This window comes from Rhinatrema bivittatum, chromosome 3 (genome assembly GCF_901001135.1).
Source record: "Rhinatrema bivittatum chromosome 3, aRhiBiv1.1, whole genome shotgun sequence".
Lineage (NCBI taxonomy): Eukaryota > Metazoa > Chordata > Amphibia > Gymnophiona > Rhinatrematidae > Rhinatrema > Rhinatrema bivittatum.
Window position 1 is genome coordinate 582,663,118 of NC_042617.1, and position 23,899 is coordinate 582,687,016.

Consider the following 23,899-nt stretch of genomic DNA (forward strand, 5'->3'; position numbering starts at 1 on the left):
AACCAAAACTTTTTTAAACCCAGCTACACTAACTGCACCAACCACATCCTGTGGCAACAAATTCCAGAGCTTAATTGTGCGTTGAGTGAAAAAGAATTTTCTCTGATTAGTTGTAAATGTGCTACTTGCTAACTTCATGGAGTGCCCCCTAGTTCTTCTATTATCCAAAAGAGTAAATAACCAATTCACATCTACCTGTTCTAGACCTCTCATGATTTTAAACACCTCTATCATATCCCCCCTCAGCCTTCTCTTCTCCAAGCTGAAAAGTCCTAACCTCTTTAGTCTTTCCTCATAGGGGAGCTGTTCCATCCCCTTTATCATTTTGGTCGCTCTTATCTGTACCTTCTCCATTGCAACTATATCTTTTTTTAGATGCGGCGACCAGAATTGTACACAGTATTCAAGGTGCAGTCTCACCATGGAGTGATACAGAGGCATTATGACATTTTCCGTTTTATTCACCATTCCCTTTCTAATAATTCCCAACATTCTGTTTGTTTTTTTCACTGCCGCAGCACACTGAACCGGCAATTTCAATGTGTTATCCACTATGACGCCTAGATATCTTTCTTGGATGGTAGCTCCTAATATGGAACCTAACATTGTGTAATTATAGCAAGGGTTATTTTTCCCTATATGCGTCACCTTTCACTTATCCACATTAAATTTCATCTGCATTTGGATTCCCATTTTTCCAATCTCACAAGGTCTTCCTGCAATTTATCACAATCTGCTTGTGATTTAACTATTCTGAATAATTTTGTATCATCTGCAAATCTGATTACCTCACTCATCGTATTTCTTTCCAGATCATTTATAAATATTTTGATAAGTACGGGTCCCAATACAGAACCCTGAGGCACCACTGCCCACTCCCTTCCACTGAGAAAATTGCCCATTTAATCCTACTCTCTGTTTCCTGTCTTTTAGCCAGTTTGTAATCCACGAAAGGACATTGCCACCTATCCCTTGACTTCTTACTTTTCCTAGAAACCTCTCATGAGGAACTTTGTCAAACGCCTTCTGAAAATCCAAGTACACTATATCTACCAGTTCACCTTTATCCACATGTTTATTAACTCCTTCAAAAAAGTGAAGCAGATTTGTGAGGCAAGACTTGCCCTAGGTAAAGCCATGCTGACTTTGTTCCATTAAACCATGTCTTTCTATATGTTCTGGGATTTTGATCTTTAGAATAGTTTCCACTATTTTTCCCGGCACTGAAGTCAGGCTCACTGGTCTATAGTGTCCCGGATCGCCCCGGAGCCTTTTTTAAATATTAGGGTTACATTGGCCACCCTCCAGTCTTCAGGTACAATGGATGATTTTAATGATAGGTTACAAATTTTAACTAATATATCTGAAATTTCATTTTTTATTTCCTTCAGAACCCTGGGATGCATACCATCTGGTCCAGGTGATTTGCTACTCTTTAGTTTGTCAATATGGCCTACTATATCTTCCAGGTTCACAGTGATTTGGTTCGGTTCATCTGACTCATCACCCTTGAAAATCATGTCCGGAACTGGTATCTCTCCAACATCCTCATTACTAAGCACAGAAGCAAAGAATTAATTTAGTCATTCTGCAATGGCCTTTTCTTCTCTAAGAGCCCCTTTAACCCCTCGGTCATCTAACGGTACAACCGACTCTCTCACAGGTTTCTTGCTTCATATATATTTTAAAAAGTTTTTATTATGAGTTTCTCCCTCTACGGCCAATTTCATTTCAAATTCTCTCTTTACCTATCTTATCAATGTTTTACACTTAACTTGACAATGCTTATGCTTTTTCCTATTTTTTTCAGATGGATCCTTCTTCCAATTTTTGAAGGATGTTTTTTTGGCTAAAATAGCCTCTTTCACCTCACCTTTTAACCATGACAGTAATCGTTTTGCCTTCCTTCCACCTTTCTTAATGCGTGGAATACATATGGACTGTGCCTCTAGGATTGTATTTTTAAACAATGTCCATGCCTGTTGAACACTTTTAACCTTTGCAGCTGCACCTTTCAGTTTTTTTCTATTTTCCTCATTTTATCAAAGTTTCCCTTTTGAAAGTTTAGTGTTAGAGCTGCAGATTTACTTATTGTCCCCCTTCCAGTCATTAGTTTAAATTTGATCATGTTATGATCACTGTTGCCAAGTGGCCCTGCCACTGTTGCAAATCTCACCAAATCCTGCGTTCCACTAAGAATTAAATCTAAAATAGCTCCCTCTCTCATTGCTTCCTGAACCAATTGCTCCATGAAGCAGTCATTTATTCCATCCAGCAACTTTATGTCTCTAGCATGGTTACAGTATTTTGATTCCCCGTATCAAACTGGTTCAGTTTTTCTTCCAGTGCACTCATAAAGCTCACATGCCGGGTGGAATTTTTATGTTTTGCCTCTCTCTGCTCCCTGATTACATCTTGTTCTGTGCTTGTGTGAACTGCCAACTTTTTACAACTTCCCGATGTCAAAATTGGCTTGTAAGACTGAAATCTTTTATGCAATGCGAATTGTGATATAGATGGGAGACAAGAACATTACCAGAACTGAGCAGGGAAGCCAGTGTAACAATCAAACACACTTGAACTATTATATTGTCTTTAAAAAGGGCTGGATTTCTTTGCCAGTTTTAAGAATATATATATATTCAGTATTTATTACACTAAGTCTGCACCTCTAATATTTTTGTTGTTGTCATGCACTAAAGACTGCCAAAAACAACTGAAGTCATACATATCCTGCGTGTAACTAATGCCATCCATAAGCAGTCAGACTGGCACAAGAACAAATGTTAAATAATCAAAGGCAACACAAGCCTTTGTTCCTCAGAGAAATATCAGGTTGAGACCATTATTATTGTTATTTTTTTTTTTTTTTGCTCGTTATATTTAAAACATTAAAGAGAAGTCTACTGACACTGCTCCGGGCATCATTCCCAAACTTCACGTTTAAGCAGTAGTTCTTTCCACTGGTGCATTAAAAAAATTAGGTGAAAGTGAGTATTTTTCGGATTCATTTAAGAGCAGTACAGAGAAATCCATAGCCTCTGGCAGCCCTCGTCTTGGCAGTGATGTAATTTCCACTGTTCTGGTGGACCATGTCTAATTGCAAAGTGGTTCCCCACTGAAAGCATGGATTAGGCATTAATGCAAGACGAACATTTATTTGTGATGTAACATAGTAACAAAACAGATGGTGGCAGAAAAAGACCAAGCTGGCCCATCCCTCTCAGCATCCAGCCTCCTGTGTCCCCTGCGTAATCTGTCAGGCAGACCCGGCTACGTGAGTGCCAGGGCCTCTGCTTCCAGTCCTTACTTCCAAGTTGTTACAGGGTCAGATCTGAATCCTGCCTTCTCGCCTTGCTGAGCTATGATTAGAAAGTAGACTTGGCTTTCATCATCCAAACTTTTCCCCTCTTCTATTTTGAGAAAGATCTGCATGATAAGGGAGAGAAAGGGAGAGAAACTGGAGGGCAGGGTGATATACCCAATACAAAAAAAAAATTGTGACAGTATAAAAAATAAAAGAGAAAACATTTTAAAATATTGTACGATGGTCGAATTTTATAGTCCCCACTTCAGTGTTATAGCAAGGAATCAGTACCATCAACTAATAATAATAATAATAATGGGGGTGTAGTGAGTATTTATTGCCTCTTGCAAGTATTGCTGGTAGCTTCTGCTTTATACATTGGTGCCGCCATCTCCTGTGTATCTGGAAGAGTCAGTGAGATGTGCAAGACATAATGCAGAATTAGCCGCAGTCATTCACACTCCTGGTAGTATGTGTAATATATGTGAAAGCTACTGGAATATTCTGACCGACTGCGACTACTGTGAAGCTGCTGCTCTACGGCTATGTACAAGCTAACAAAGGTGTAGATGATCTGTTCCCTCTTATGTTATTAATAAAACCTGCCCCGCACGAGAAGAAGAGATCTTACGTTTCACATCCTAAGGCTAGCAACCTGATAAGGCTCCAGTCCACATCGACAGGCTCAACTCTGGACACCAGGGCGAAAGTGAGGTGCTAGCCACTAGCTTCACTAATACTGAGGTGATGATGATGCTCTTAATACAGGTCCTTGGGGAGGGCTCACCCGGAAAAGTGAACTATGCTCAGCTCCGGAGACCAAATCTCAAAAGGAATAGACAAAGAATGGTCCAGAGAAAAGTGTCCAAAAATGGTGCAAGACCTGTGAGGAGAGGCTGAAGGATCTGAATATGCATACCCTGGAGAAGATATGATACAGATCTTAATGCTGCACAAACCTCTAACCTTTTCTGTTGGAAAGGAAGCTGCAGTACCAGGGGGGGTGTCATGAAATGAAATTCCACGGGGACGACTCACAACTAACAAGAGGAAATATTTCTTAACAGAGAGGGTGGCAGATGCCTGGAATGCCCTCCCAGAAGAGCTGGTGAGGATGAAAGCAGTAAATGAATTCAAAAGGGCACGATATAAACACTGCGGATCCCTAGAGGCCAGATGTTGGAAATGAAGAAAGGGTGCACGGGGGTAACCTGCACGGGGTGCCAGTTATTACTATGAGCAACTCGCTGGACCGTTTCTGTCATTAGTACGTTACTATGTGTGTTACCCTCCCCGATCACTCCCCTACCAACAGGAAGAAAGCAGTTACAGTGCTTCTTATCTGCGACTGCCTGTTTCCTCTTCTACCGGCTTTGCTATAAATCAGAGCTGTGAGGGGCCCTGTGGCCTGGCAGGGACCAGGCCTGTGCAGTCAAACACCACAGTATTTATTTTATTTATTTACTTTTTTATATTCTGCATTTTGCCACTTCAAAGCAGATTACATTTCAGGTGCTGTGGGGGTATACAGTACAGCTGGCAGAGGAGGAAGGGTAAAAAGCACTGACGCTGCTTCCCTGCTGCTGCTGGAAGGGCGGGAGAACTGCGCAGGAGAGCTACCACCCAGGAAAAAGATCTAGGCATCATAGTGGATAATACTTTAAAATCATCAGCTCAGTGTGCTGCAGCAGTCAAAAAAGCAAACAGAATGTTAGGAATTATTAGGAAGGGAATGGTTAATAAAACGGAAAATGTCATAATGCCTCTGTATCGTTCCATGGTGAGACCACACCTTGAATACTGTGTACAATTCTGGTCGCCGCATCTCAAAAAAGATATAGTCGCGATGGAGAAGATACAGAGAAGGGCAACCAAAATCATAAAGGAGATGGAACAGCTCCCCTAAGAGGAAAGGCTGAAGAGGTTAGGGCTGTTCAGCTTGGAGACGAGACAGCTGAGGGGGGATATGATAGAGGTCTTTAAGATCATGAGAGGTCTTGAACGAGTAGATGTGAATCGGTTATTTACACTTTCGAATAATAGAAGGACTAGGGGGCATTCCATGAAGTTAGCAAGTAGCACATTTAAGACTCATGGGAGAAAATTCTTTTTTACTCAACGCACAATAAAGCTCTGGAATTTGTTGCCAGAGGATGTGGTTAGTGCAGTTAGTGTAGCAGGGTTCAAAAAAGGTTTGGATAAGTTCTTGGAGGAGAAGTCCATTAACTGCTATTAATCAATTTTACTTAGGGAATAGCCACTGCTATTAATTGCATCAGTAGCATGGGATCTTCTTCATGGGATTTCCTGGAGCTGGAACTGAGATGGAAGTCGGATGTTGGACTTGTATCATATCTAAGTGCTGAGACACGGTCTATAGAGAATCCTTTACTTGACTGAGTTGTTGCTGGGCCTGCTGCATGAACTGGTGCAGGAGACCAATCAATTCTGTTTTTTGCTCCTGCAACTCGGTGATCAAGTTAACAATGGCCCGTTGTGGGGATGCGTTCACCGAGCTCATGGTCTCAGCAATTTGTTGCGAATGATATGAGCGTGAACCCCTTTTGCCATGGTGCAACTGTCACAACCCTGTGGGCTGTGCCTTAAGGCTTGTGCCAATGGCAAGTGAGCAAGTCTTGGCACGAGCCAGACTATGACAAGAGTCCAAGAGTCTATACCAAGACAAAGCTGCGATTGAAGACTTGATGGAGGCAAGGCTGAAGACTTGAGAAAGCAAAGCTGAGGCTGACAACTTCGCATAGGCTAAAGAATGAAGCGGAGCTGAAGACTGGAGCGGAGCTGAAGACGGCTTGAGCAAGACTGGGACTGGAACCAGGATGAGACAGGAACCAGAAGTCCTTGCTGAGGAAAAAGGCTAGATGTCCGAAGATCCCTTTTATAGGGCAAGAGCAGTGACATCATCTGAGGGCACAGCAAGCTTTTCCCACCGCGGGCCCTTTAAAAGAAACCATGTCGTGCGCGCGCGTGCCTAAGGAAGTGCATAGCAGGAGCATTGGCATCTGCCGCGAGTCAGTGGCATCCAGCTGCATGGAACTGCTGGCGGCGTCTGCCTGCCTCATGGAGCAGTAGCGTCTGGCTGGCATCAGGGTAAGTGATGCCACCCACGGGGCTCTCCCACGAGAGGCGAGTGTAACAACCTCAAGGAGTCATTAGCTGGATGGGAAAACCTGGTGGCAGTAGAAGAGCAGTGGGCAAAGCTAAAGGAGATATTATAAAAGCCACTAAACTTTTTTATTAGGAAACTAAATAAAGGAAAAAGAGGCTGCGATGGTTTACTTAAGAGGGAGAAAAGTTATAGCATTCATAAACTATGAGAGATCACAGAAAGAGGATGACGGGCATTATTATCTGGAAAGCAATCAGGAATGCAAAGATGCATATGTAAGAAAAAAAGTAGCAAATATGGTAAAACATGGTAAAAAGACACTTTCTTAGATATATCAGTGACAGGGGAGGAAAACGTAGAGGCTGAGAAGTAAAAACCAAAATTGCTTAATAAATATTTCTGTTTGGTGTTCACTGTGAAAGAGCCAGGAGCAAGACTATAAAAATGAACACAAATAAGATTGGAAGTGAGGGGAAAACCTCAAACGATTTTCAGAACAGTACATTCATAAGGAGCTAACTAAACATATAGGGGTAGATTTTTAAAAACTGCGCGATCGCGTACTTTTGTTTGCGCAGCAGGCGCAAACAAAAGTACGCTGGATTTTAGAGGATACGCGCGTAGCCGCGCGTATCCTCTAAAATCCTGGATCGGCGCGCGCAAGGCTGCCGATTTTGGGCAGCCTGCGCGCGCCGAGCCGCACAGCCTGCCTCCTTTCCCTCCGAGGCCGCTCCGAAATCGGAGCGGCCTCGGAGGGAACTCTCTTTCGCCCTCCCCTCACCTTCCCCTCCCTTCCCCTCCCTTCCCCTACCTAACCCCCCCCCCCCTTACCTTTGTCCGTAGATTTACGCCTGCGAGAAGCAGACGTAAATCTACGCGCGCCAGCAGACTGCTGGCGCGCCATCCTCCGACCCGGGGGCTGGTCCGGAGGCCTGGACCACGCCCCCGGGCCGGCGCCACGCCCCCAGTCCCGCCCCCGAAACGCCACGCCCCCGAAACGCAGCGTCATCGGGTCCCGCCACGCCCCCGCCACGCCCCCTTCCAAAAACCACGGGACCTACGCGCGTCCCGGGGCTCTGCGCGCGCAGGCGGCCTATGGAAAATAGGCCGCCTGCGCGCAAGGCCCTGCTCGCGTAAATCCGGGCGGATTTACGCGAGCAAGGCTTTTAAAATCCGCCCGAAAGTCAATAAAATGATGGGGGCCGGACGGGTGTTGCAACCGTCCCTTCCTGACGGCTTCACTCCGCCTACCTTTCTTTCTCTGCACCTCCTCTCGCTATGAATAGACGCCTGGCTGCAGTGGCGTCTGCCTGCCGTCCTCTCCGGCGTCCCCGGACCGGCTTGGGCGCAGCCTCCCGCCATGCTCCGCTGGTACCTTAGGGCGCGCGCGCCGCGCGGCCCTCACTCTTATTTCATACTTGGCGCGAACCTCAGCGGAGTCCCCCTGTGATGACGTCACGCTGCCCAGATATTTAAAGCCTACGATGTTTGCTAGCCTTTGAGTTAGCAAGGGGGATTCTACGGATGGGATTCGCTCTCCGTACCCAGCTACTCTGCCTCTCCAATCTTCCATTGGACTCTTAACGCTAATGGGGTACCCGCTCCTCGGGGGCCTCACTTGCTTTTCAGGTCTCTATCAGGAAACCGGTACTCGCTCCTCGAGGGCCCATGTTCCCTGACTCGCTGCCTGCTCCTACCTTCTCTTCTGCCTGGAAGGATTCAACACCAGTGAGTACTACCACCTTCACCTCAGAGCTGTTCCCTGGAACCAGGTACTCGCTCCTCGAGGGCCTGCCCCGGTTCCAGCCCTGGTGCCATCTCCTACGTGGAACCGCTGTGTGAGTACATTACCTTCAAGCCTCTCAGCTCTCAGGGATCAGGTACTCGCTCCTCGAGGGCCTGCTCTCCCTATCCTGGGGTTCTCCATACTGGGGCTTTGTACATATCCCACTGTACTCATTATTCTCAGTTCTTTCCACTACGGCACTGCTACCGGAGGAGTCGCTGTCCCAGCGCCTGAGGGATACCAGCCCAGCCGGGCTACTTCTGCCGCTCACCACTGCCACCTCTGGTGGCTCCACCACATTGTCTAATAAAAGATCAATCTCGGTGTTTGTGTGTCCTCAGCTGAGCCTGACCTGTGGCCCCTCACGGGACTTCCCCCCGTGGGCGTGGTCAGCTGCCCCAGTGGTCCAAGGGTCCACCCAAGCCTCACTAATTATAACAACGGGATACATCCAAGGGTACTAAGGGAACTTTGAGAAGGTCCTGGCGGCTGTGCTGGCTGATCTTTTCAATGCTTCTTTAAAGTCAGGAGTAGTCCCGGAGGACTGCAGCTAGGAAGTGGAAGTAAGGAGGAGACTGGGAACCAAAGCTTGCAGGGTGAGGCGGCCGCCTCAGGCAGCGAAAATGTCCCGCTCAAAATGCCCCTGCTGTGTCTGTCTCACTGCCTCACACACTGCAAACTGCAAAACACTTAAAAAAAGAAAAAAGGTGCAGCATCCTATGTCATCAGTGCCCCGGCTCCGTGCAGGCTTAACCGTTTTCTGCCGCCTCTGTCCCTCGCGTTCTGGACGAGCAAGGTCCCCACCGGTCGCAGCACGGCTCGTGCGCAGCTGCTTTTCTGTTTTGCGGCCTGTTTGATTCCCCACCGTGACTCTGCCGCCTGTCTTCCTCCGCCTATCAGGGGGGTTGAAAATAAAAAGTTAAGTAAAATTTTTAAAAAAAAAAAACAGTCGCTGGCAAGCAAAGTCGATCCCAGGCTGGGCTCCTTGTCCGCCTCTGCTGCGTTGCCACTCGGCAGCCCACGCGGGGGGAGGGGGAGGCGGCCAGACAGGAACTCACTCTACTGTAATAAAAAAAAAGCGGAGAGTGCCGAGGGTCCAGGATTGCAGGGACCGCGGTGGAACAGGTCAGCTGCCCACGGCAGAGCAGATTTCGAGGCAGCACGCGCACACACCCCCCCACTGCTGAGTCTGGGGGCAGGGCGGCAACCGGGGCGGGGAGCGCAGCAGGAGACCCGTGGAAGGCGCTCTGCAAGCCCCTTCCTCTCCAGTAGCAGCACTGCCTGCATTGATACTCCTGCAGAATCTCTTCCCCACACCTGAGGATTACTCACTTCCACAAACAGTGCACACGGCTTGCAAACTGAGGACCTTATTTATTAAACATTTTTCCCATAAGCACACCCCCACTGCTGAGTCTGGGGGCAGGGCGGCAGCCGGGGCGGGGAGCGCAGCAGGAGACCCGTGGAAGGCGCTCTGCAAGCCCCTTGCTCTCCAGTAGCAGCACTGCCTGCATTGATACTCCTGCAGAATCTCTTCCCCACACCTGAGGATTACTCGCTTCCACAAACAGTGCACACGACTTGCAAATTGAGGACCTTATTTATTAAACATTTTTCCCATAAGCACACCCCCACTGCTGTCTGGGGGCAGGGCGGCAGCCGGGGCGGGGAGCGCAGCAGGAGACCCGTGGAAGGCGCTCTGCAAGCCCCTTCCTCTCCAGTAGCAGCACTGCCTGCATTGATACTCCTGCAGATTGAACCTCTTCCCCACACCTGAGGATTACTCACTTCCACAAACAGTGCACACGGCTTGCAAACTGAGGACCTTATTTATTAAACATTTTTCCCATTAGCACAGAATGGGAGAAAAGCCTTGGTAAATAGGGCCAAAAGTGGTCTGTACTGATCGGCCCCCGCCCCTCCCCTCCCTGCACAGACCCTGGCCCCCCCCCCCTCCCCTTTTCATTGGCCCGGCACTTCTGCGCGTTAACAGGGGTTCACGCGCATGGCCGGGCCCGGCCATCGAAAATCCGGGTGTAAATGAATAACTCAAAATATTTTGGGTGTCTGACAGCCACCAGGCAATTGTTTTGGGGAAAACAAACCAAAAGATAAAATGGACTCAGTTTGGCTTTCCCATTTGTTTTAAATGAATGCACATCTCTAATACGCTCTCTGTCCTCCGGGCTGCTCTTCCCACCCCATGGTACACTCTTCCCTTGTAATCAGGAGGCTCGGGGGTTAACTAATAATTTGCAAGATAAATGCTGGTTTTTAAAAAAAAATCAAAATTAAACTGCTTTTTTCATCCTAACTCTAAAACCGCACTATATTTACAAAGCTAAAATACACCAACTGATAATATTTTTGTGTATTTGCTCCAAAGGGGAAATTCTTCCTCAATTTATCATGCAGCCACTTATTTAGCTGAGTGGGTTAGGTGTTGGAAGGCATGCAGTAAAATCTTTGGAGGTGATTTTCAAGCGAGTTGCATGTCTAAATCTAGCATATTACCGTAGCAATTTTCAAAAGCCGTTTACTAGAGAAAAGTGCACTTAAGCAAGTAAATCCTACAGACAATTCAATGGCATTATTGTACCAATTTCCAAAACTCCCACTTGATTGAGTAAAGTACGTGTAAAACTCAGGTTTAAGCGTGTAAATGCATTTTAAAACCAGAGCCTTTAGTTTTCGCTGTCATAGTCAATGTGCAATATTTGGCAAGCACAGCATCAGCCCACAAAACGACCAACAATAATTGCAAAAGCAGAAAGCTCCAGAAGACTCAGCTAATATTCCATACAGTGAGCCAGTGAATGCCACAGAACAAAGATATTTTAATAAAGAAAACTCTCTGAACTAAAAAATACACTATACATCCACTACACTTGTAGTTGTTCAAATATGAAAAATAAAATAGCAAACTAGATCTCAATGTGAACCAACTCTTCCTGTAATATCTTATTGTAAGCACAGCTATATTAACAAGCTTTACACTTTATTATATAAACTAGTGAAATGAGCCCGGCGTTGCTTGGATAGTCTGGTCTATAACAGCCTGTATGTGTGTGTGCAAGCCTGTGCCTTTCTTTGTGTGCCTGCCTGTGCGTATATGTATTTGGGGAAGGATGTATTTATTTGTGTGTGTGCCTGTGCCTATATGTGTGCCTGTTCCTGAGTCTGGGTGGTTGTGCCTGTGTGTATGTGTTTGCTTACTCCTGCCTGTGTGTGAGCCTGTGTGTGTGTGCGAACCAGTGTGTGCAACTATGGGAGCCTGTGCATGTTTTTGCGAGCTTGCATGAGCTCGTATTTGCTTCTGCACGCTTATGTGCATCTCTGTGTTCTTGCGTGTGTTTTTGCATGCTTGCCCTTGTGTATGCTTGTGTGAGGTTGCCTACTTACTTCTGTGAACTTGTGTGCACCTATGCCTGCCTGTCCCCTATGTGTGGGAGAGTGAGAGACAGGGCTTCGTAGAAGGAACATATTGACAGCAGTAGAGGTAGAAGAGGACCAGAGGCTCATCTGCATACTGCTCCCAGCATTCCATTGGAGAGGAGTCCAGAGGTCACAGCAAGCAATCCAGAGTTTGAACTCCACAGCCCCGGCTTCCAGAGGCCACACATTTTTTGCAGTAGAAAAGGATTGGAAAGCTCATCTGCAGATTAGCTAAAGACTTTTTTTTGTGTTTGGGAAGAGCCATGTAGTGATATCAGTTTCCTGGAATAAACTTTTATAAAAAGTAAAAAGTTTCTGTGAGATACTGTATTTGCTGGTGCATAGGACACACTTTTTTCCCCTCAAAATAGGGGAAAAATAAGGAGTGTGTCCTATGCACTAGTAATCAAAATTAACAGCATCCGGTGGGGATGGGGGGAATGACGTGGTGGCGTCGGGGAGCGAGGGTGTGCTGACAACAGTGTGTGAGAGATTGGGAGCTCGTGTGTATGAAAAAGGGATCGTGTGTATGTGAGGGTGCGAGCCTGTGTGAAGGGATTGTGTATGTGTGAGACAGAGCCTGTGTGAAGGGCTGCGTGTGAGAGAGAGACATAGGTAGCCTGTGTGAGGATGTGTATGTGTGAAAGAAAGGGAGCTTGTGTGGGTGTGTATGCAAGAGAGAGGACCCCGTATGAGGGAATGTGTGTGTGTGCGAGAGAGTGAGGGAGCCTGTATGAGAGTGTGTTTATGTGTACTAGCAAGAGGAAGCATGTGTGTGAGAGAGGGAGGGACAAAGGGAGCCCGTGTGGGGGGCAGTACTGAGAACGGGGTCAAAGTCTGGGAGTGGCAATAGAGTGGAAGGAGTTGAGCCTAGAGGTGGAGGGGAGAGATACTGGCAGTTGGGGCCTGAGAGGGCAAAGTGGTGAGGGGAGTAGGGAGAGCGAGTGGAAGGGACACTCTTACAGTGAATTTCCAGGGAAATTCTGCTCAAAATATTTAAAATTCTGCATCTCTAAGTAATAACTTTTTTCTGCATTAATTTAAAATGTAATTACTTAAAGACTGTCTTGTAAACTGTGTTATGTTCACTTGCTGCCGATGAGGCCTGTCCATCCTCAGAGGAGCGCATGGGCAGACAGACACTGACAAGGAGCAATAGGGCATGGAGACAGAGGAAGATTTTATGCAGTGCAGCGGCTTCAGTGCTGAAGGGAATGAAGCACTTAACTGGCAACAAAAAGAAAAGGTGCCTGGAGGGGGAGGAATGAGTGTGAGGGGCCCTGGTTTTTGTTTTTTAATTTTTCACTCTGAAGGAGCTACAGAGCTGAGGGGCTGCGACTGGACTGGTGGGGCACCTGTCAGCCATACACCTGGCCTGCACGGGAGGGGGGCTAAATAGAAGCCAATACTGAATAATGAATTGGGAGTTTAAAAATTTACTTTTAGCGCATCCTGTCTGGAACAATCTATGTAAGATTATGTAATCCACAAACATCTGATGGACATTTTTAGGGGGTTAAATACCATTGCAAGCTATTACCCTCACAAAAGTATTTTTTTAAGTGTTTTCCTTGTATAAATAGCTTTTAATAAAAGTAGTTTTAATCTCATGTGCTCTGGGCTTTTTTCGGGGTTATTGTTTTGGAAAATAGTGCCCGTTCTTTCATGAAAACCTGGCAACCCTGCCTTTGCAGTAGAAGAGGACCAGAAGGCTCATCTGCATACTGCTCCCAGCATCCCCTGGGAGAGGAGGCCAGAGGTCACAGGGAGTGAGAGCCAGGGTTTGAGCTCCAGAGCCCCGGCTTCCAGAGGCCCCCCATACTCTTTGGAGTAGAGCTGAGATGGAAAGCTCCTCTCTATACTGTGCAGAGCATCCTTGGGGAGAGGACTCCTGGGGTCACAGGGAGTGATCCAGGGTTTGAGCTCCACAGCTCCGGCTTCCAGAGGCCCCCATACCCTTTGGAGTAGAGCTGAGCTGGAAAGCTCCTCTCTATACTGTGCAGAGCATCCTTGGGGAGAGGACTCCCGGGGTCACACTGACTGATCTATGGTTTGAACTCCACAGCCCTGGGTTCCAGTGGCCACCTCTTTGGTGCAGAGCTAAGATGGAAAGCTTCTTTGTGTACTGCTCGTACCATTTTCTGGGAGGAGGTCTCCAGTGGTCATAGTGAGTGTTTGGGATTTGAGGTCTGTAGTTGGCTGTTGCTGTGGATGAGGCCTCTCTATTGTTAGAGGAGCCCATGGGTGGACAGGAACTGATAGCAAACAACAAGGTCTGATGAGCGAGGAAGATTTTATGCAGTACAGCAGGCGTGGGTGCTGAAGGGAAGGAAGCACTTAACTGGCAACAATCAGAAAGAAAAGGTGCCTGGAGGGGGAGGAATGAGTGTGCTGGGAGGGGGAATATGTGTGAGGGGCCCTGGTTTTTGTTTTTTAATTTTTCACTCTGAAGGAGCTACAGAGCTGAGGGGCTGCGACTGGACTGCTGGGGCACCTGTCAGCCATACACCAGGACTGCACGGGAGGGGGGCTAAATAGAAGCCAATACTGAATAATGAATTGGGAGTTTAAAATTTTACTTTTAGCGCATTCTGTCTGGAACAATCTGTGTGATGTAATCTGATGGACATTTTAGGGGGTTAAACACTATTACAAGTCACTGTGTTGCCTCCGGTACACTCACAAAAATATTTTTTACAGGTTTTCTGTGTATAAATACCTCTAATAAATGCAGTTTAATCTCATGTGTTCTGGGCTTTTTTCGGGGTTATTGTTTTGGAAAATAGTGCCTGTTTTTTCATAAAAACCTGGCAACCCTGCCTTTGCAGTGGAAGAGGACGGAAGGCTCATCTGCATACTGCTCCCAGCATCCCCCGGGAGAGGAGGCCAGAGATCACTCTCCCTCTTGTGCGGTTCTGCGCGGCCCGCTCCCGAAGACGCGAGGTCAGCGAGGGTCCCTCCCTGTCGTGCGCGTGAGCCGTACCAGATCGCCGCCGCAGCTCCTCCCAGGTGTCGAATTTCGGCCGGCCGACACCACCACGCCCGATATCGCCGCCGGTCCGCCGCTGCTGCTCCTCCCAGCGCCATGTTGGTCCCGCTGTGCCCGACGTGCGCTCCCGCCCGTGCATGCGCAGTACAGCAGCTTCATTTCCCAAGGTAGATAGCGTGTGTTGCATGTCTGTCCAACAGATGTCGCTGTTTTCCCCACACACATGTAAAAACATGTTTTTATCTGTAACCGTGTGACATCTATGTAATCTAGATAGAGAAGAACCTTGCCGAAAGTGAAAGCAAGGTTGTGTCCAAATTTGAAAGCAATTGGTGCAGTAGTTTCTGAGATTATCGATTACGTCCAAACTATTTTACATTTTTATTTATATAGATTTTTCACTCTGAAGGAGCTACAGAGCTCAGTGGCTGCGACTGGACTGCTGGGGCACCTGTCAGCCATACACCTGGCCTGCACGGGAGGGGGGCTAAAAAGAAGCCAATGCTGAATAATGAATTGTGAGTTTAAAAATTTACTTTTAGCGCATCCTGTCTGGAACAATCTGTGTGATGTAATCTGATGGACATTTTAGGGGATTAAACCCTATTACAAGTCACTGTGTTGCCTCCGGTACACTCACAAAAATATTTTTTACAGGTTTTCTGTGTATAAATACCTCTAATAAATGCAGTTTAATCTCATGTGTTCTGGGCTTTTTTCGGGGTTATTGTTTTGGGAAAATAGTGCCCATTCTTTCATGAAAACCTGGCAACCCTGCCTTTGCAGTAGAAGAGGACCGGAAGGCTCATCTGCATACTGCTCCCAGCATCCCCCGGGAGAGGAGGCCAGAGGTCACAGGGAGTGATCTATGGCTTGAACTCCACAGCTCCAGTGGCCACCTCCTTTGCTATAGAGCTAAGGTAGAACATTTCTTTGCCTAATGTTCTCAGTATCTCCTGGGGGAGGAGTTTAGAGGTCACACCAAATGAGCCAGGGTTTGAGGTCCATGGCTTCAGTGGCCACCTTCTAAGGTTGAAAACTTTTTTTTTTGTATACTGCTCTCAGCATCTCCTGGGGGAAGACTCCAGGGGTCATATCAGCTGATTAAGGGTTTGAGTTTCTCATCCCCAGCTTCTAGAGGCCTCTGTATGTTTTGTAGTAGAGCCGAGCTGCAAAGCTCCTCTGCATACTGCTCTCAGTTGATGACATAAATGTATTATAGATATAGCTTATAATAACAAATATGAATGACAAGAGCAAGGAAGTTGCTTCTTTGTGAGTTCTCTATATGAACCAGGCAGCTTGGACTTACCTCCAGAGCTTGATTGTATCTTATTAAGGCTCCTGAGTCTAACCCAAGCAAACTTAATGGCGATGAATATTCTTTTTTTTTCCATTGGACAATTAATCGCGGTACCTGTTATGTAATCTCCCTTCCCAGGTTTAGCCCAGTCGAGGATGACGAAGGAATGGCAGCCTTCCACAGCCACGATGGTGAGATTGTAGGAGATCTTCTGAGGAGGCAGCTCAAATTCCTTCAGGTCGGCGGGCAGGATGTCCTCCAGGTTCTCCACTTGGAAGTGCTCCAGGGCCTCTGTTAAAGAGCAGGGGGCTGCCGGGTCCTTGCTGATGTAGGTCACGTACGGAGCTGGAACACAAAAGAGAAGAGCAGCGTGCAGTCAGCAACCCTGAAGGTCAGGCAGGGTCAGCGCAGGCCGGACCAGCAGTCTGAGGAGAAAGTCCCAACTGAATTTATTTATTTATTTACGATTTTTATATACTGATGTTCATTTCAAAAAGAGATATCACATCGGCTTACAATAAGGTACAATAGGTAATTCCCTATCCCCTAAAAGGGCTGACAATCTAACATTTTTGTACCTGAGGCTAAGAGATTACAAAAATAAAACCATCAAAATCAAAGTTCTTAACAATTAGGCAAAAGGTATAACAAGGAGCATATTAAACAAATAACACAAAGGGCTGCACGAAGGGGTGCACAAAGGGGAGTTCCCCTTTGTTACGCCCCTTCGGCGCACGACGCAAGGCGCCTGCTGGCTTGGCGCCTTTCAAACGGCCCGGCTCAGTTTGCGATGATGTCAGGGGAATGCGCTTGTTTCTGCACAGGCTTCCTAAGCCAACAAAATGTTTCCTGGGCGGGGAAGGAAACTGTTAATCTTTTAATTTCATCCGTTTATATTTTGCCTCCATTTCTATGAATACGTTTAAGTATTATATATGGAATAAGTAAAATACGTTTTAGCAAGAAGTATTAGAATTCTACAGTATATAGGTCAAACATTAAGATGGTGAGCAATGTACGAGTTGTAAGTCATATTTTTGTGTATTTCAGACAACCATATGCCAAGCTCTAACTTAATTATAGACGGCTGAAAGCACAGCTCATAGTGAAAACAATTCTACTGTTCTGGACATGGCTATGACTGAAATTCTATTCAAATCATTTTGAGTTCTAAAACAGCAGCACCAGCAAACAACAATATTCGTGATTTTAAATGATAGATAAAACAAAACCATATAATTGAGATGCCCCTCTTCTATTCTGATTTGCATTTCATTCACTGAAAGCTCCTCCCGGTTAGCAGCCTTTATCCTTTTTACGAAGGGGGCAGTTTTCACATTAGGCGTATTCGGATAAACATCACGCGCGCACGCCTGCAGGCTCTGCACCAATTCTCCATTAACTTTCACTTTGAAAATGGTCGCAGGTAGAGCACAGAGCGCCCGCGATCGCTTGGACTTGCATTTTGTGCAGGTAGAATCTCGCTGGAAACGTGCAGTCCATGAACATATTCTTCCTCCCGTCACCTAAATGCGCCCCCCAGGAATGACTCCTCTTAATGAGGCTAACCGTTTGGAGGGTTGTGCAATAATATTCAGGCGTGTAGGTAGGTTAAGAACGGACAATTGTCAGGCAGCCGATTTGCAAGGTGAAAGCTGCCTTGGCTTTTGCCTCATCTCTTTCATCTCTTTCCTGTTAAAACAGTATTTTTGGAGGAAAACTTAGACCAAAATGTGCACGCTTGTGTGATTATCAGCTTCCCCTCCAAGATCCGGTTTATTCCTCTTAACTTTTTAAAAATTGTGCCAAAAGCTGGGTTTCATTCTGATTAAGGTGGAGCCAACCCTGTTGGAAGAGACAACCCCCTTCTCCAAAACGTTTCCCAGCTCCTACCAAATCTAAAGGTTCTCTTTCCTGCACCATCATTGCATCCATGCATTAAAACTCTAGAGCTCAGCGTGGAATGGGAGCATTTCTGAGAATCCTACAGCGTCTGGATTGTAATCTCCTGGCCACTCAAACCTCCCTCCTGCAACCTCCCTATGTCATTGGTGCCCATATATACCATGATAGACTGCCCCCTTCTCAGCACTACCGAGGTGGCATGTGAGATCTGCTACCTTTGTACCAAGCAGGCAAGTTACCAAGCGATCCTCATGTCTACCAACCACCCAGCTACCTACATGCCTACTGACCGAATCACCAGTAGCAATGGCAGTCCTATCCCTACCCTCCTGAGCACGAGCCCCTGGAGACCTATCCTCAGAGGATAGCAGGTGCCAGCTGCAGGGATTAATTCCTGCTCTTCCAAGCCGATGCTCTCCAAAGCAGCACAGGGGTTGCTAGAGCAGACATGGGTCTGCTCTTCTGTGACCCCCTGCGTACAGTACCTCTCTGTATCAGCTCCTCCAGAGCTCATTCACTGAGAGCTAGGAGCTCTTTGTACCAGAGGTACACATACAACCTCTCTCCAGCCGGGACTACTGTCTGCATCCTCCATTTATTATTAGTTATTCTTTTTTGCCGCCACGGGGATGGGCTCCCGTGGTGGCCTTGCTTCATTGGGATTGGGCTTCTCCACCACCACAGGGATGAGCTCCCATGGTGGCCTTGATTGGTTGGGGTCGGATTTCCTCTTCGCCGCTATGGGGATGAGCTCGCGTGGCAGCCTTGCTTTGTCGGGATCGGGCTTCTTCACTGCCATGGGGATGAGTTCCTGTGGTGGCCTTGCTTCGTCGCAATTGGGCTTCTTCACTGCCATGGGGATGAGTTCCTGTGGTGGCCTTGCTTGGTCGGGATTGGGGGTCGGGCTTCGACTCTACCATTCCTCCCAGCCCCCCTCAAACCACCCCACCCCTGGGCTATGCGATGCCCCTTCTTCCTGCCTCACCGGCCAATCAGAGGCTTCCTCCCTTCTTCCTACTTCCTCTGGCAGGTAGAAGGGAGGAGGCTTCCAACTGGCCTGCGTGGGGGCAGGAAGAATAGAGGAGGCTTCCCATTGGGCAGTGAGGGCAGGAAGAAAGGAGGCTTCCCATTGGCAAGCGGAGGCTGGAAAAAGGGAGAAATGAAGCAGAAGGCAGTTGGACACCCGGGAGCTGTGACACACCTGCTGGTGCTTCGCCACACATTGGTTGAGAATCATTGCATTAGACACAGCCCCTGCTCCATAAAACTTAGTCTAGTCAAGACAAAAATGCATGACAAATAAGCTTGTGAGAAGTGCATTTTGTTGCGCTGCAGATGGAAGGGAGTGCCAAGGGGCGCTCCTCAGCGCGGGACAAGAGTTGTGTGCCCCTGCGGCGAGACAGACCAAGTCTGGGAACTGGAAACAGAGAGCCTCTACCGAACCTGCACGCCCAGGTGAGACCATCAATGCAATGATGGTCTCTTGAACAGTCCTCCGACCGTTCCAAGCCCTTTCGGACTGCCGCTGGGTAACAGCAAGGGCGGCAGGCCAGAGAGAAGACAAGGGCAGACGGAGACATCTAACACAGGAGAAACTCAGACGTTGAGGTGAACGAAGACTCAGGCTTGCAGGTGGACGAAGACTTAAGCTTGGAGGTAGACAGACGAAGACTCAGGCTTGGAGGTAAACGAAGGTCAGACATGGACGCAGGTCAGACATGGATGGAGGTCAGACGTGGATGAAAGTCAGACGTGGACGAAAGTCAGACATGGACGAAAGTCAGGTTCAGATTCAGATGAGAAGAGAAAAGCTAAAACCAGGATAAAACTCAGGATGGAGAAGACTCCGGATAAGGCTCTAGCACTCACAGCTGGGGAGGAGGCTGCAGTGGCCAGAACGGCCGTTAGGCTATCCACCGGATCACTGCCTGCCGGAGGCTAGGCGTAGCCAGAGTCCAGAACATCGGAGAAATGATTAGAGACGAGCCTCCAAGGCGAGGATCCAGGACGGACTCTCCGGACACTCAATGAAGGGCAGCCAGAACAGACAAAGCGGATATCCAGAAGACTCCAGACCCAGGAAGTGACAGACAGGAACATGAAGATCCTCGGCTCCGAAGATGGAGGAGAACCACCAGCACCCTACACACCCCAGCAGTGGTGGTCGCGGACCACTGGGCTCCAGCGCGCCCTACCAACCCAGCTGGGCTGGTCGCGGACCACACCAAGATGGATCAAGTGGAGCCTAGGACATCTAGACAGGGCGGACATCAGGATGAGAAGACATCTAGGCTGGAACCCAACATCAGGAAACATCTGGAACAAGGATGAAGACAGAGACCAAGGATGAAGACTCGGGATCCCACATGGAACAGAGTGCCTTAGAGAAGCTGGAGAGGAGTCCTAAGGAGGACTTACTCCTTGCAAAGGCAATGTAGGAATGACTGAAGAACCCTTTTATAGGGTGAAGCAGGAACACCCATGTGATGTCATCCAGGTGGAGCCAGAGGGACCACACCCCACTGGCCCTTTAAAGCTGAAGAAGACGCCCAGCCCCATGCCTAAGGAAGGCAGGAGAGAAGACTGCAGGACCACGGACAGCGGCCCTGCTGAAGCAGTGAGAGGAGGAGCCGGAACTAGGCCTTGCAGGCCCCGACATGGGAGGCAGCTCCCAGCCGCTGAAGAGGCTTCTGGGGATGGCTCCATGCTGTAAGGGAGACCTAGGACCGCGGCCTCCAGGCCGCGGGGGAACAAGCATCAGCAGCGGCCTCCGGGCCACGAAGGAAGGAGGCTGGTTCACGGCAGCTCCCCGCTATGCTGGAACACCAGGGCGGCTCCATGCTGCAAAGAACACCGGCACTGGTAGGGACAACCTCCCTGCCATCCAAGGACCCAAGAAGCAGCCTCCGGGCCACGCAGGATGACACAGCGAGGCTCCGGCCGCAAGGGAGAGCCCCGGCATGGCTCCTGCCGCGCCGGCACGATGGCGGCCTCCAGCCACTGCAAGGAACCCCGGCACGGCTCCTGCCGTGCCAGTGACAATGTCGGAGGTCGGGCCGGGCCAGCCAAGGAAGGTGAGAGCCTGCTCGTAGCAGGGTTCAAAGGGGGTCCCCCTCCCATCCATCGGGAGGTAAAAAAAAAAGGCACAGGACTTCTGGGACATCTAGGAAATGGTGCAGGCACCTCCTGCAGGTCATGGAAAGAAAAGCAACAAAGGAAAACAAGGAAGTCCAAAATAAAAATTCTTCGGTCAAGGAAAGTCCAAAAAGGCCCGGGACAAGGACAATCCCACCGGGCACATGGCCTTTGCAAACTGTTGCGCTGCAGATGGAAGGGATCACCAAGGGGCGCTCCTCAGCGCGGGACAAGAGTTGTGTGCCCCTGCGGCGAGACGGACCAAGTCTGGGAACTGGAAACAGAGAGCCTCTACCGAACCTGCACGCCCAGGAGAGACCATCAACGCAATGATGGTCTCTTGAACAGTCCTCCGACCGTTCCAAGCCCTTTCGGACTGCCGCTGGGTAACAGCAAGGGCGGCAGGCCAGACAGAGGACAAGGACAGACGGAGACATCTACCACAGGACACACTCAGATGTTGAGGTGGACGAAGACTCAGGCTTGGAGGGAAACGAATGTCAGACATGGATGGAGGTCAGACGTGGACGAAGGTCAGGCATGGACGAAGGTCAGGCGTGGACGAAGGTCAGACATGGATGGAGGTCAGGCGTGGACGAAGGTCAGACGTGGACGAAGGTCAGACATGGATGGAGGTCAGACGTGGACGAAGGTCAGGCATGGACGAAGGTCAGACATGGACGAAGGTCAGGCATGACACCGGGGGGGGGGTGGCTCCATGCCGTGAAGAACACCAGCACTGGTAGGCACGACCTCCCTGCCGTCCAAGGACCCCAGGAGCGGCCTCCGGGCCGCGCAGGACGACACAGCGCGGCTCCGACTGCGAGGGAGAGCCCCGGCGTTGCTCCTGCCGCGCCGGCACACGATGGCGGCCCCTGGCCGCTGCAATAACCCCAGCACGGCTCCTGCCGTGCCGGTGACGACGTCGGGGGTCGGGCCGAGCGAAGGAAGGTAAGGCCCTGCCGGGGGCAGGATCACAACACATTTCTAGTACAGAAGTATTTAGGATTTAAACGCAGACTTTTAAAAGTGGATTTGAGTACAACCAGAGAGGGAGTATGAGGCAGCAGCTCAGGAAGTCTATTCCAGGCACCCTATGCAAGATCTGGTCATATTTATACAAACATAGGTAGTGCTGTTTGCATTTAACTTTCTTCAGCAGGCATTTGAAAATGCTTTCAAAGAAGTTTTTATATTCATTCCAGCCAATTCAGCTTGCTGTTTACAAAAAACTGACACAAATGCATTTTTAAATTACAGATTCACAGCATTTTTCTTCGAATCACAAAAAAAAAAATGTGCTTTTTTAAAATAAAATTTCCGACGAAGGGATCCTAGACGTGCACAGCAGAGCACATCATTACCAATGTTTTAAGCTTCTCTCTATTTTTCTTTGCATGTTTTACTTAAATACAAAAAAAATGAGGACATGGCCAAACTAATCAGACACCCAGGAGACAATGAACTTATTTCCTTCACATTTAACCTCAAATAAAATTTAGCTAGTGCACTAATTATTAATGAATTCCAAGTCCATTCCTTTTTACATTTAAGATCTTTCAGTTTATTTTAGAGAAACCAAAGAAATTCAGGTAGCTTCAATTCAGTTTCCTCTCCCTAAACCTACTTGCTCTTATCGCAAAGTTAGTGCTGACATTTCTTTTGTAAATTATACACAGTGTACGTATCTAACACGTTTGGAAAAGGGGAAGATCGAAGTAAAATCCTTGCTAATTACACACTCATAATTATATACAGAGTCCTATGAGGTAGATTCTTTAAAAAGTACGCCGGTGCGCGCAAGGCTGCGCAAATTTGGCAGCTTGCGTGCGCCGAGCCGCGCAGCCTGGCTCGGCGCGCGCAGCCTGGCTCCGAAATCGGAGCTGCCTCGGGGGGAACTTCTTTTTTTGTCCCCCCCACCTTTCCCTCCCTTCCCATACCTAACCCACCCCCCCAGCCCTATCTAACTCCCCCCACCTTTATTCCGCGAGTTACGCCTGCCTGAGGCAGGCATAACTCGCGCGCACGATCAGGCTGCCGGCAGCCGTGTTCCGGTCCGGGGGGCTGGTCCGGAGACCTCGGCCATGCCCCCGGAACACCCCTGGGCCGGAACCAAGCCTGCGGCCACGCCCACGGACCCGCCCCAAACGCCGCGTTGCCTCCGACACGCCCCCCAAGCAAAGCCCCGGGACCTACGCACGTCCCGGGGCTTTGCGCACCGGCGGCCTATGCAAAATAGGCCGCCGGTGCGCGAGTGCCCTGCGCGCATAAATCTGGGAGGATTTACGCGCGCAGGGCTTTTAAGATCTACCCCTATGTGCACTAAATTTGGGAGCCAGGAAAGAGAAACCCTGCTGTGATTAGCAGAATAAAAATGAAATAGCTTTCACACGGCCAATCGAAGAATAATCCCAAAAAAATGTTCTATTTGTACTGGCCCCTTGCATAGCGAAGCTGTGAACTTACCCGTGAATCGTTTCTTTCCGGCTACATCAAGCTCTGTTGAAGGACTGGGGTGGAAGGGCCTGCTTTTGGGCATTTCCTCTGCTGTGGGCCTCTCAGTTGTCCACAGTATTGTAGTTGAGGGCATAGTGGTCTCCAGTATTTCGTAATCTTTAAAAGAGAACACACGATCAGTTCTTTGTCTGTGTGTCAGTCGTGCTATTACTATTATTGTCAATAGCACATTTTACATAAAGGCTACATTTCTATTTCACATTGCACGGTTCTCCTTGCCTGAACACCGTTTGTGTGACATGCTATTTAAATGCTGCGCTTTAACACATTTTAAAACATCTCTAATGCTCTTCTAGATCGCTGCACTCTAATGCAGCCAAGGGCAGAACATGTCCCCCGGCTATGTGGCATGGCGAGGCATCCACCCCTAGCTTGATGGCTGCCTGACCTCTGGC

At 48.5% G+C, this 23,899-nt stretch overlaps 1 protein-coding gene across 2 annotated transcripts in view; it reads right to left on the bottom strand.

Annotated features, from left to right (window-relative positions):
• FNDC1 (fibronectin type III domain containing 1) overlaps positions 1-23,899 on the bottom strand; it is a 341,854-nt gene that overhangs the window by 118,470 nt on the left and 199,485 nt on the right. The window contains exons 13-15 of one of the 2 annotated variants that reach the window (XM_029596631.1): positions 23,454-23,600; positions 16,062-16,292; positions 3,210-3,429 (exon numbers count right to left, since the gene is read on the bottom strand). In XM_029596631.1, the coding sequence (XP_029452491.1) occupies positions 3,392-3,429; positions 16,062-16,292; positions 23,454-23,600 (416 nt within the window). In that variant the 3' untranslated portion in view covers positions 3,210-3,391. Of the gene's footprint in view, positions 1-3,209; positions 3,430-16,061; positions 16,293-23,453; positions 23,601-23,899 lie in introns of those variants that run through there. The other variant, XM_029596630.1, reaches the window with a different exon arrangement.